General features: G+C 46.6%; 1 protein-coding gene and 1 pseudogene across 1 annotated transcript; both read right to left on the reverse strand.

Moving 5' to 3' along the window:
• Nucleotides 1–3684: 3684 nt before the first annotated feature.
• Nucleotides 3685–8177, reverse strand: LOC123463495 (annotated as a pseudogene).
• A 391-nt stretch (nucleotides 8178–8568) lies between these two features.
• Nucleotides 8569–12874, reverse strand: Stoml2 (stomatin like 2). Its single transcript, XM_004658346.3, has 10 exons — nucleotides 12801–12874; nucleotides 12442–12579; nucleotides 11886–11985; nucleotides 11695–11753; nucleotides 10917–11018; nucleotides 10642–10776; nucleotides 10378–10522; nucleotides 10170–10249; nucleotides 9504–9632; nucleotides 8569–8839 (listed from the first exon to the last, which is right to left on the reverse strand). The coding sequence occupies exons 1-10, from the start codon at nucleotides 12843–12845 to the stop codon at nucleotides 8711–8713; spliced, it is 1062 nt and encodes a 353-aa protein (XP_004658403.1). The 5' UTR covers nucleotides 12846–12874; the 3' UTR covers nucleotides 8569–8710.
• Nucleotides 12875–13694: the final 820 nt, after the last annotated feature.

Here is a 13694-nt window from a genome sequence, read left to right on the forward strand (position 1 = left end):
TTAAGTTCTTTGATCCATTTGTACTTGATTCTTGTGCATGGAGAGAGATAAGGATCTATTGTCATCCTTCTACATATAGGTATCCAGATTTCCCAGCACTATTTCTATTTGTTGAAGAGGCTTTTTTTGGTGGGGGGGTTTCAAGGTAGGGTCTCACTCTGGCCCAGGTTGACAGGAATTAACTATGTAGTCTCAGGGTGGCCTCGAACTTATACCTCTGCCTACCATGTGCTGGGATTAAAGGCATGTTCCACCATTCCCAACTAAGGCTGTCTTTTCTCCAATGAGTATTTTTGGCATTTTTGTTGAAGATTAAGTGGCTATAGCTGCCCAGACTTACATCTGGATCCTCTACTCTGTTCAATTGGTCGACATGTCTGTTTTTGTGCCAGTAACATGCTGTTTTTATTACTATGACTCTGTAATATAGGCTAAAATCAGGTAGAGTGATACTGTCAGTTTTTTGTTGCTCAAAATTGTTTTGGATATGTGAGCGTTTTTTTTGTGTGCTTCCAAATGAATATTAGGATTGTTTTTTCTATTTCTGTGAAGAATGCCATTAGAATTTTGATGGAGATTGCATTGAATGTGTATATTGCTTTTGGTAAGAATGACATTTTCACAATATTGACTCTTCCAATCCAAGAACAAGGAATGTCTTTCCATTTCCTAGTGTCTTCTGCGGTTTCTGTCGTGTTTTAAAGTTTTCATGGTAGAGATTTTTCACTCCCTCGGTTAGGTTTATTCCAAGGAGCCTTATTATTTTTTACTTATCTATTTGACAGCAACAGGCAGAGAGAGAGAGAAAGAGAGAATGGGCACACCAGGGCCTCCAACCACTGCAAATGAACTCCAGATGCATGCACCACCTTATGCATCTGGCTTACGTGGGTACTGGGGAATTGAGCTTGGAACTGGGGTCCTTAGGCTTCACAGGCAAGTGCTTAACCACTAAGCCATCTATCCAGTACCCCGTTTTTTGTGTTTTGGTTTTTTTTTTGAGGCAGTTGTGAATGGGAGTGATTACCTGATTTCATCCTCGCCATGTTTGTTGTTAATATGTAGGAAAGCTACTGATTTCTGTGTTTATTTTGTATCCTGCAACATGGCTAGAAGTGTTTATCAGCTCTAACAATTTTCTGGCAGGGTCTTTAGTGTTTTTTATGTATAGAATCATATCACTTGTAAATAATGATAATTTGATCTTTTCCTTTCCAATTTGTATCCCTTTTATGTGTGTCTCATGCCTTATTGCTATAGCTAAGATTTCCAGTACTATCATAAATAAAAGTGGAGCCGGGTGCAGTAATGCATGCCTTTAATCCCCCACTTGCAAGGCAGAGGTAGGTGGATTGATCACTGTGAGTTTGAAGCCACCCTGAGACTACATAGTGAATTCTAGGTCAGCCTGGGCTAGAGTAAGACCTTACCTTGAAAAAAAAAAAGTTTCAAGTTTTTCCCCATTTAGTATTATGTTGGCTGTAGATTTGTCATAAATAGCCTTTATTATGTTTAGATATGTTCCTTCTATTCCCAGTTTCTGTAGGTCTTTTATCATGAAGGGATGTTGGATCTTTGTCAAATGTGTTTTCTGCATCTATTGAGATAATCATGTGATTTTATTTTGTCCTTCAGTCCATTTATATTGTGTATTATATTTATCAATTTCTGTATGTTGAGCCATCCCTTCATCTCTGGGAGAAAGCCTACTTGGTCGGGATGAGTTTTTTAGGTTTTCGAGGTAGGGTCTCACTGTGGTCCAGGCTGACCTGGAATTCACTATGTAGTCTCATGGTGGTCTCGAACTCACAGGGATCCTATTACCTCTGCCTCCTGAGTGCTGGGATTAAAGGCATGTGCCACCACACCCAGTTGTTTGCCAATATCTTGTTGAGAGTTTTTGCATCTGTGTTCATGAGCAAACTTGGTCTGCAGTTTTCTCTTTTTGTCTGTCTTTGACTGGTTTTAGTATCAGGGTAATGCTGGCTTCATAGAAGGAGATTCATAAAATTCCTTCCTTTTCTATTTTTTTATAGGTATATATTTATTTATTTATTAGAGATAGGGGGAGGAGAGAGAGATCAAGAAAAAGAATGGGCAATGGGTATGCCAGGGCCTCCAGCCACTGCAAACGAACTCTGGACACATGTGCTCCTTTGTGCATCTGGCTTAGGTGGGTCCTGGGGAATCGAACAGGGGCCCTTAGGCTTCACAGGCAAATGCCTTAACTGCTAAGCCATCTCCTCAACCCCAGGTATTTTTTAAATATATTTTTATTTATTTAAGCTGGGCATGATGGTGCAGGCCTTTAATCCCAGCACTCGGGAGGTGGAGGTAGAAGGATTGCTGTGAGTTCAAGGCCACCCTGAGACTACATAGTGAATTCCAGGTCAGCCTAGGCTAAAGTGAGACCCTACCCCGAAAAACCAAAATATATATATGTGTGTATTATATACATACATATATATAATACATATAATATATATTTATAAGTATATAAATATTTCTATACAATATTTATATACTTATAAATATATATTATTTATTTGAGAGAGAAAGAATATGGGCATACCAAGGCCTCCAGCCACTGCAAACGAACTCCAGATGTATGCACCACCACCTTGTGATGTGGCTTATGTGAGTCCTGAAGGGTTGAACCTGGGTCCTTTGGCTTTTACAGGCCAGCACTTTAATAGCTCTCTCCAGCCCAGCCCAGCCCAGCCCAGCCCAGGTATTTTAGATTAAGATTAAATTTCCTACTTAGTCTTCAGCAGGCAGAGCCCCAGAGGTATGTCATTGGAGTGGATCTTGAGTCTAGCACTACTTGGTGTATTGAGAGCCAACTTGAGCTCTGGCTATCCATGGTTGCTGGTGTTGACTCTGCTATGGATGTAAGACGAAGTGAGCCAGCTTCTTCCACAATGGTGAAACTTTCCCTGAAAACTATAAGCCTGAAATAAACCCTTTCCTCCCATAACCTGCTCTGGTCAGGTGTTTTCCCAGCAGCAAAAAGGTAATCGAGACGGCATCATTAGCTATCAGGGAAGTACTAAAGGTACCACTTTCAAATTTACTAGGATGGTTATAATAAAATAATAATAATAAATAATTTAAAATAACAAAAGGGGCTGGAGGGCTGGCTTAGTGGTTAAGGCATTTGCCTGCTAAGCCAAAAGACCCAGGTTTGATTCCCCAGGACCCACACAAAGTGACACATGCATCTGGAGTTTGTTTCCAGTGGCTGGAGGCCCTGGCATGCCCATTCTCTATCTCTCTCTCTTTCTCCTTTCTCTCTGTCAAATAAATAAATTTTAAAAAATATAAAATAATAAAAGGACTTGGGTTATCTCAGTGGTAGAGGGCAGGAGAGCATGCCTGAGTTCTTGGGTTCAATCCTTAGCAGAAAACAAAACATAACAAAAATCTAAACTTAAAGGCTAGAGAGATGGCTTAGTGGTTAAGGCACTTGCCTGTGAAGCCTAAAGATCCAGGTTCATTTCTCCAGGTCCCACGTAAGCCAGATAGATGTACATGGTAGTGTATGCATCTGGAGTTCATTTGCAATGGCTAGAGGCCCTGGCATCAAACCCATTTTCTCTCTTTCTCTAATAAATAAATTTAAAAACATCAGAAAGAAAAACTTTAAAAAAATTTAACCTAACAGCCAGTCATGGTAGCTCATGCCTATAATTCTGCATTCAGGAAGACTGCCACAAGTTCAAATTCAGCCTTGTCTACAGAATGAGATTCTACCTCAAAAACAAACTGGACTGGACATAAGGAGTATGCACAAAGTGATGTTTGTATCTGGAGTTCCTGCTATGACTAAGAGGCCCTGGGGTTCCCATTCTGTTTCTCTGTCTCTGCTTGCAAATAAATAAAAATATTTTGAGGGCTGAAGAGATGGCTTAGTGGTTAAGGCACTTGCCTGAAAAGCCAAAGGACCAAGATTTGATTCCCCAGAACCCATGTAAGCAAGATGCACAAGGTGACACATGCATCTGGAATTCTTTGCAGCAGCTGGAGGCCCTAACACACCCATCTTCTCCCTCTGTCTCAAGTAAATAAATTAAAATAAAATATTAAAAAAAAAAAAAAAAACTTAAATCAGGACTATGCTAGGAGCGGTGCACACCTTTAATCCCAGTACTTGGGAGGCAGAAGTAGGAGGACTGTCATGAGTTTGAGGCCATCCTGAGACTACATAGGGAATTGTAGGTCAGTCTGGACTATAGCGATACCCTACCTCAAAAGAACAAAAAGGGCTGGAGAGATGGCTTAGCGGTTAAGCGCTTGCCTGTGAAGCCTAAGGACCCCAGTTCGAGGCTCGGTTCCCCAGGCCCACGCTAGCCAGATGTACAAGGGGCGCACGCGTCTGGAGTTCATTTGCAGTGGCTGGAGGCCCTGGCGCTCCCATTCTCTCTCTCTCTCTCTCTCTCTCTCTCTGCCTTTTTCTCTCTCTGTCTGTTGCTCTCAAATAAATAAATAAAAATGAACAAAACATTTTAAAAAAAACAACAAAAATTTCTAAACATGGGCTGGAAAGATGGCTCAATGGTTTAAAGGCACTTGCTTTCAAATCCTCTGGCCTGGGTTTGATTTCCCAGCACCCTTGTAAAGCCAGACACACAAAGAGGTACATGTGTCTGCAGTTTGTTTACAGTAGCAAGAGGCCCTGAGGTACCCATGTTCTCTCTCAAATAAATAAATAAATTCTTTTTCTTTTTAAAAATATTTTATTTATTTATTTATTAGAGACAGAGAGGGTGAGAGAATGAGCATGCCAAGGACTCTAGCCACTGCAAACAAACTCTAGATGCATGTGCCACCATTGTGCATCTGGCTTATGTGGGACTTGGAGAATTGAACCTGGGTCCTTAGACTTCAAGGCACCGCTAAACCATCTGTCCAACTCTTAGATACATTTCTTTTTCTTTCTTTCTTTCTTTCTTTTTTTTTTTTTGAGGTAGGGTCTTGCTCTAGCCCAGGTTGACCTGGAATTCACTATGTAGTCTCAGGGTTGCCTCAAACTCATGACGATCCTCCTACCTCTGCCTCCCAAGTACTGGAATTAACGGCGTGCGCCACCACACCCAGCTTCGTAAAAATATTTTATTTGGACTGGAGAGATGGCTTAGCGGTTAAGGCACTTGCCTGAGAAGCCTAAGCACCCAAGTTCAACTCCCTAGAACCCACATTAGCCAGATGTAAAGGTAACACATGCACGTAAGGTTGCACACGTGGACAAGATAGCACACGTGTCTGGAGTTCGATTGCATTGGCTAGAGGTCCTAGCGTGCCAATTCTCACAAATTAAAAAAATACAAAATATGTATCTAAATAAAAATTTGGACATGAGGCTAGGGGGATGGCTCAGCAGATAAACGCACTTGCCTGCCAAGCCCGCTGACATGTTCATTTCCCCAGTACTCACATAAAGCCTCATATACCAAGTGGTGCATACATCTGGAGTTCATGTGCAATGGCAAGAAGCCCTGACATTCCCATTCTCTGTTTACAAATAAATAAAATATATTTAAAACAAAACTTCTTTTGGTTTCTTACCTAAATAATAGCTTGCAGATGTCCTACAATTTTACATATTAGTTCTCCTTTCTCCTCTAAATTCATCTAGCCGCCAATTTTTTGCTTCTTTAATTGTTCCAGCCACAACAGCTCCTCTGCTCTTGTTTATAATTCAGATATACTCTGCTCCTGGACCTTTGCATTTATAAGCTCCTGTCAGCTTCACTTCCAGATGCCTAACTGGGTGGGTCAACCTTCTTCATATTAGTGAGCGTGTTAGTGAGGCTGGCAGGAACCTTCAACTTATTGCAGAACTTCAGTCAGAGCGTTGTCTTTCTGCCACTGTCTGCCTCCTTGAATTTCCTATCTGACCTTGGATTCTATGAAAGCAGACACCACTGGGTGTTAGGGGTTTTTTGTTTGTTTGTTTTGAGGTAGAGTCTTACTGTAGCTCAGGCTACCTGGAAGTCACTATGTAGTCTCAGGGTGGCTTCGAACTCACAGCAATCCTCTTACCTCTGCCTCCCAAGTGCTAGGATTAAAGGTGTGCTTTTGTTTTGTTTTGTTTTGTTTTTTGAGACAGGGTTTCACTATGTACCTCAGGCTAGCCTTACACTTAGAGTCATCATGCTTTAGCCTCCCACGTGCATCTGCCACCATGACCACTTTTCAGTTACCTTTATAACCCTGGTATCGTGTGTGTGTGTGTGTGTGTGTGTGTGTGTGTGTGTGTGTGTAAAGTTCAGTCCTGGGTCTCCTCAGCCACCATCAGCCAGGAATGGGGGCACACACCTTCAATCCCAGCATTCAGGAGGTAGAAGTAGGATCACCATGAGCTCGAGACCAGCCTGAGACTACATGAATTTCAGGTCAGCCTGAGCTAGGAGACCCTACCTCGAAAAACAAAACAAAAGAGAGGAGGTTAAGGAGGAAAGTTAGAAAGGGACACTGCCCCAGGACAGCAGGCAGGATAAGGTCCCCACATTTCAGACTCCCCTACCCTCAAGCAATCAGTTTATCAGGTTCTGCCCTCCTGCCAGCAAGAGTCATTCGGAGAGCTCTTCTCAGTTGCCAGAATTTGTCCTTAGGCCTGCTGGGTGCCTTTAACCTCTGTGGGCCTCCAAGAAGGCCTCAAGAGTCTCACTACCTCCAATCCTTCATTGAAGGAAGGCTTCTCCGCATGGCCCAGAAAAGGTAAGTGAGTTCAGCATTGGCAATACATCCCATGAGGTTTCCTTCAAGTTCCTCTCCTCTCCAGCCACTCCTGGGTCCCCTCCCTCGTTGCCTGGGGGGGGGGGGGTTGTCCACGCTGCCCATCTGAGGAGGTGTGTCTAAGAATATATGAGCTCCTGAGGACCCAGGTATGAAAGACTGGAGGCCTGTGTGAACATAGAGGTGCTGGGGATGCAAAAGCCTACCGGTCCAAGGCAGCCCAGAGCTCGGGATTCTATAGGCAGTTCAGTCCTTATCCCCAGCCCCAGGCCTGGGTTGAGACCGCTTCGCAGTGCCTGCTTCAGCTGCAGATTCTGCTAGGCTCCTTTTGGGCATCCAGAGCAGTCTGCAGCGAGGATGAAGGAGCAGGATTGGGATTGGGGTTTGGCAGCTGGGTTATCACTGATCCAGGGCGTCCTTGGAAAGGAGGACGGCGAGGGGCTGGAGAGATGGCTTAGTGGTTAAGGTGTTTGCCTGCAAAGCCAAAGGACCCAGGTTCGATTCTCCAGTCCCCACGTAAGCCAGATGTACAAGGGGGTGTATGCATCTAGAGTTCATGGCTAGAGGCCCTAGCGCACCCATTCTCTGTCTCCTCTATCTCTGCATGTAAAAAAATAAATAACATAATCTTAAAAAAAAAAAACTTAAAAAAAGTAAGTACCATACGTTCTTAAGTACGCTAAAACTGGCGGCCGGTGCTGCTGTGGGTGGCTGAGCTGGCGTGGGTTCGGGGTGGGAGGCTCTGCCACACCTGGCGCAGCTGCATGACCTGTGCAAACCCGCCAGGACCTTGCGCATGTGACGGTCTTGATGGTGGCCCGGCCACCACGCTGAAAACGAGGACGATGGCGCATGTGGCCAGCTGTGCCATGCTAGCAGCGGCGAAGGCCAGCAGGTTGTGAATCTTGCTGCCCTCCCTGATCCGCTTGTGCACAGCATCCTGAGCCAGATCCGCGAAGGGACCTGAGCCTGGGCTGTCCTCCCCCCACCGGCACCAACCCTGGTGTCTTAATACATGGTGGCCATCATTAAATGGTTTTGAAAGAATGAGAAAAACCCAGCCCCTTCGGCTCCTTTAGGCGCTCGGCACTACCACACTGTCAGGGGAGTCTCTTTTCCCAAGTTTCCCAAAACACCTGCCTCAGACGCCGTCCCCTGCCTGCAGTTAGGCAGACATGTGTTTTTCATTGTTAATTTTGTGCTCTGTGTGTATTCATGCATGCAAGTGTACGTGCTCTCATGGTGTCCCACGTGACCAAAGCGTGTCCCACTCCATTGTTCTTCTGCCTGTTGCTATTTGAGCCAGAATCTCTTACTGATTCTCCCAGGATTCCTGGGTCTGCTCCTCTGCAGGACTGGGGTTGCAGGCACATGTAGTCAAACCCAGCTGCTTCCATAGGTTCTGGAGATTCGAACTCAGGCAGTCTCAGTCCCCCCATGTTTGCTCAGGAAGTACACTTAACTGCTAAGCCACCTCTCCAGCTCCCCCCACCCTTTTTTTTTTAAACAGTAGGGGCTCATTCTACCTAGGCTAACCTGGAATTCACTTTATAGGCTGGCCTCCAACTCATGGTGATTCTCCTACCTCAAACCTTCCAAATGCTAGAATAAAAGGCACGAGCCACCACACCCAGCTTGGGCATGCAGTTTAACCCTTCCTCACTATCACAGTTCCTCTTGAAGACAGGATGATTTCACTTTACATGAAGCCCATTCTTGCTCACAGAGGTAGATCAGATCCCAAAACCTAACAGAACTGGAGGTGAGAGTGGATGTCCAAGCAAAACACTAGTGATTTTTCTAACTTCATTCTCCAATCAAAGAGCACAATTTTTAATTAGCCACTAGTGGGTTTATTACATGATTAATAAGTGCAAATAAAAAAATAAAAACCAAAATCTTGGCAGAGGGGCTAAAATCAGAATCTGAATGTTGTTCCTTGTCCCCAGACTACCTGGACAAGCTGTCTCCATTAACTCAGCTTAACTCGATCCAGTTCCTCAAGACTTGCATCCGTGCCCTGAACTTCTCTGTTGCTCTCGCTGGGATTCTGGGCTCCTGTCACTGGGGCTTTGGTGAGGGCCCCATATACACCCATAGCCTGAAGAGAGAGAGAAAGCCATCAGGACACCTTGCAGAAGCTATGCTGCAAAACCTACCCATGGCTAAAAAGTGGGCAATAGGCACAGTTCTTCTTTTCGTTCCTTTCTTTTCGAGGTAGCGTCTCACCGTAGCCCAGGCTGACCTGGAACTCACTATGTAATCTCAAGGTGGCCTCGAACTCACTGCAGTCCTTCTACCTCTGCCTCCTGAGTGCTGGGATTAAAGGCGTGTACCACCACGCCCAGCCAGGGTCTTTTCCTGTAGCCCAGGTGGGGTCCTCTAATTTATGTTCCTCCTACCTCTTGTTCTAAGTGCTGAGATTACAGGCATGCAGCACCACACCTAGCTCCTTGATTTTTCTTGCTCCCTCAAGCCTTAGTCATAGTAGCTTTGCAATCAAAGAAATCTTACAAACCAGAAGAACAAGGTAAGGTATCTGCACAAAAACAGTTAACTGCCTCTGAGACTACATAGTGAATTCTAGCCTGGGCTAGAGTAAGACCTAACATCAAAAGCCAAAAAAACAAACAAAAAAAAAAGGTTAATGAAGGAAGGTCTAGGACCAAAGTACTCTGATGACTACAATGTGTAAGGGAAGATGGTGATGGTGGGTCTCAGTCCCTGGAATTGGTGCTCTATGCCGGTCCTCAAAGACTTCTTACCTGGGCCACCATACTGGTGACATCACCAGGATTGGAAGGCAGCAAGATCGTGTTGGAGTCCTTGGCCAGTTTGGAGAAGGCACTGACATACTGCTCAGCCACAGTCAGTGAAGCTGCTGCATCTCCATTCTATGAGTACAAAGGGGTAAAATCAGCAACCATGGGCTGGAGAAATGCCTTAGCAGTTAAGGCGTATGCCTGCGAAGCCTAAGGACCCCAGTTCGATTCTCCAGGTCCCACATAGCACAGTGACGCATGCGTATGGAGTTCGTTTGCAGTGGCTAGAGGCCCTGGCATGCCCATTCTCTCCCCCTCTCTAATAAATAAATAAATAATCTTTAAAAAGAAATCAGCAATCACATATTTAGAGAGGGTGGAAAAAAGATCAGGCTCCTAGAGGTTTACAAGTTATAGTACAAAGCTCATGTAATCTGACACAACGGGACTAGAATGGCAGGAACTCCCCTGAAGGGTAAATTTGAAAACTCTTTCTATGATCTGTTCCTGACCTCCATTTCTTTGCAATTTCAGATGCATGTGCTATTTTGTGCACCTGGTTTTATGTGGGTACTGGGGAATTGAACCTGGGCTGTCAGGCAAGTGCCTTTAACCATTGAGCCTTTTCTTCAGCCCCCTATTCTCCACTCCCATCCAGTGCGTTCTCACATGTTGAGTCAGGGCTGCAGCCAAGATTCGAATAGCTTCAGCCTTGGCCTTCGCCTTAGCTAGAACTGCACTGGCCTCTCCTGCAAACAAACAAACAAACAAAAAAAGGCATCTTGAAGTCTTAGTATTACTAAAGCTCTGGTTCCAGCACTAATGTTCAAAGAGCCATCATGCCCTACTCTTCCCTCAGACTCTACCCTCCAATCACCTGCTGCCTGATTGATCTGCTCAGCCTTTTCTGCTTCAGAAGCCAGGATCTGGGCCTGTTTCTTCCCCTCTGCCACATTGATGGCTGACTCACGGGTCCCTTCAGATTCTAGAACGGTGGCCCGTTTCCGCCGCTCTGCCTCTACCTGGAAGCCCCAACACATGCACCGATAAGAAGCCAGGAGAATCTCTAACAATTATACTCATCACAACAGGGGAGTCCAGGTCACACTGTAACTGGGTTCCTCAAGGTCCTCTTCCTCACCTGCATCTGCATGGATTCTTTCACTCGGGGAGGTACATGGATATCCTTGATCTCATAACGAAGGCAGCGGATGCCCCAGCAGTCAGCAGCCTGGTTGATGGCATCTACAATGTTGGCATTCAGGGATTCCCGCTCCTACAGAAAGAGTGTAAACTGCTCCGCTCAACCAATTAGGGCCCCAAACTGGGAAGTTCTTGGCTGAATCTGATCCAGAAAAGGCATGACAGTGCAAAGCAAGTGCCCTCAAGCCCTACCTCAGGCCAAGATCTGCTTACCCGGAAGACTTTGTCTAGAGAAAGTTTCCCAAGCTCAGATCTCATAGTTGTCTGAGCCAGCTGAGTGACAGCATATTCAGGGTCCTCCACACCATAACTTGCCTGAAAGGGGAATGGAGAGCATAACAAGCTTAGATGCAGGTTTTTAAATTTTATTTATTTATTTATTTCAAAGAGAGAGAGAGAGAGAATGAGCATGCCAAGGCCTCCCGCTGCTGCAAACAAACTCCAGACGTATGCACCACCTTGTGCATCTGGCTTACATGGGTCCTGGGGAATTGAACCTGGGTACTTTGGCTTTGCAGGCTAGCACCTTAACCGCTAAGCCATCCGTCCAGCCTCCCCCCCCCCCTTTTTTTTTATTTGCAAGCGGACAGAGATAGAGACGAGAGACAGAATGGGCACACCATAGCCTCTAGCTACTGCAACTAAACTCCATATGCATGCTCACTTTGTGCATCTGACTGCATGTGGGTACTGGGGAATTGAACCTGGCTTTGTTAATTGTTAAGTTTCTTAATTTTTAATTTTGCTAATTTATTTATTTGGAGAATCAGAGAGAACGGGCACGCCAGGGCCTCTAGCCACTGCAAACTCCAGATGCATGTGCCACCTTGTGCATCTGGCTTACGTGGGTCCTGGGGAATTGAATGGAGGTCCTTTGGCTTTGCAGGCAAATGCCTTATCTGCTGAGCCATCCAGCCAGTCCAGATGGAGGCTTTTTTTTGGGGGGGGGAAGGGGGCAATGCAGAAAGATGGATAAAGTAGGGGCATATACCTTATAAGGATCCATAATACGCAGGTAAAGGACTCCATCTATTTGTAGAGTTACATTGTCTGTAGGAGCAGAAAGAGAACAAAAGCAGGGAAGTCAAGCTTCTAGGTCCCAATCATACCTTTCTCATTTCTGGGTCTAAAGCAACTAAATCCTAATGGGCTCAAGAGCACCCGTCACCCTGTACCCCTCACCAAGAGTCACAGCCGACTGCTCAGGCACATTGATGACAATTTCCTTCAGACTCTGCACGTATCGAATCCGGTCTAACACAGGGATGAGGACGTTCAAGCCCTGGGAAGAGTCACATAGGACCTCAGAAGAACGGGAATGATCAAGCTGGCATCTAAGCTAGCCCTGGAGTAGGCAGGAAGTCACATATGGAACATGCCGAGAAAAGCAATAGCTCCTGTCAATGTCCTCAGAAAGCTAGGATGTCTCTGACACGGAAACCTAAGAGCACAGGAATGAAAAACTAGGCCTCTGAATCAAGGGAATAGGAACCAGTAAGAACATCCCCGGGCAGATAAGTGGGAGCTGAGAGTGGGCAGTGCCAAGAAAGCAAGGTGCTAGGGTAATAGGAAAGGGTGGAAACATGAGTGTGGTGGGTAGGAGGCGGGGCCCTGCCACGACTGGTCCAAGGAGTCAGGAGCCAAAGGTATAGACAGGCCCCATGGAGGTCCCACTCCGACAAAAGCAACGGATCCAAGCACGAGGTTGGCTGAAGGATGACAAAAGAGATTCTCTCACAGGTTCCAGGATCCGGTGGAATCTGCCCATTCGCTCCACCACCCAGGCCTCCTGCTGGGGCACAAACAGTACCACGGTGTTTCTGGGCAATCCGGAGGAGGCGCGGCGCGGAGCGCGGCCAGGACCCTGCACAGAGCCCTAAGAAAGACAAGAGGAGGCTGAGGTCTCGGCACACCAGCCCGCCCCATGCTCAGCGCACTTTCCCGGGTCGCTGACGCTCGCGGGTCCTCGCAGAAGGACTCACGTGGGGGCCATGACCTCCGACCCCAGTCGTCCGTCCAAGTCGGAACCCCGCCCCTTCCCGGCTGAGGACCTAGGTGAACTCGGTTCCGACCCTCGGAAGGTGGCCTCTTTCTCACCCTCAGCAAAAGGGCTCCAGTGGCCCGCGACGCGCGCGCCAGCATGGCCCACAGCCGCCGCGACCTCCGGAACCAACGAGAGGCGGAGCAGAGCGGCGCGCAGCCGAGCCGTTCCTCCCGCAGCGCCGCTCCCCCAGACGCACTTCCGCCGCCCGCCCCGCCCCGCACCCCACGCTCACCCAATCGGCACTTCGGCGCTGAGCGCCGGTCAGGTTGTTCCCCGGGAAATGCAGACTTTCAAGAGAGGGCCCAGGGTCGCAAGTTGGTTGTGCTTCTCAAGAACCACGATCCGGGGCAACGTGGTAGGAAAGGACGCAGCATTCCACATGCAAATGGTCCAGAGACACCGTGTTCTTTTCCCCACCTCCGTGACTCTGTTTACCCTCCAGTTCGAAACACTGCCCCATCTGTCACAGTAGCGACCTGTGGATCGGAGCTGACTCGTTGCCATAGTGACATTCTCTGGTAGAGTTCAGCTGCTGTTCCGCCCAGCTCTCCCTTTGGGGACTGACCCCCATTCTCATTGGCATGGTAACTGTGCCTAACTTTGCCTATGATTGGCCAGAGATTTTTCCCTCCTGTCCTTTCCCAAGGCATCAACAGCTCTTTCCACATTTGAACCAGAGACTGTCAGGCCTGGTCCTTACATAAAAGTCCCCAAAATCAGCCTCAGCCTTCCATTTTGTCTGGAGCATGTCACTTTGAACATGTCCCTAATGCTATGGTTTCCTTTAAGAGGCCTGTGTAATCTCCATCCTTATTTTACATACGAAGGCACTGAAGTTCTGAGGGGTTTAAGTCACTTGAAGAACCAGTCTAAGAAGCCAGATCCATAGAGTTTAGCTTCTATAACTAAACTATCTGCCACCAGTACCCTTATGTGGTGGTTTGATG

This window comes from Jaculus jaculus, chromosome 1 (assembly GCF_020740685.1).
Source record: "Jaculus jaculus isolate mJacJac1 chromosome 1, mJacJac1.mat.Y.cur, whole genome shotgun sequence".
Lineage (NCBI taxonomy): Eukaryota > Metazoa > Chordata > Mammalia > Rodentia > Dipodidae > Jaculus > Jaculus jaculus.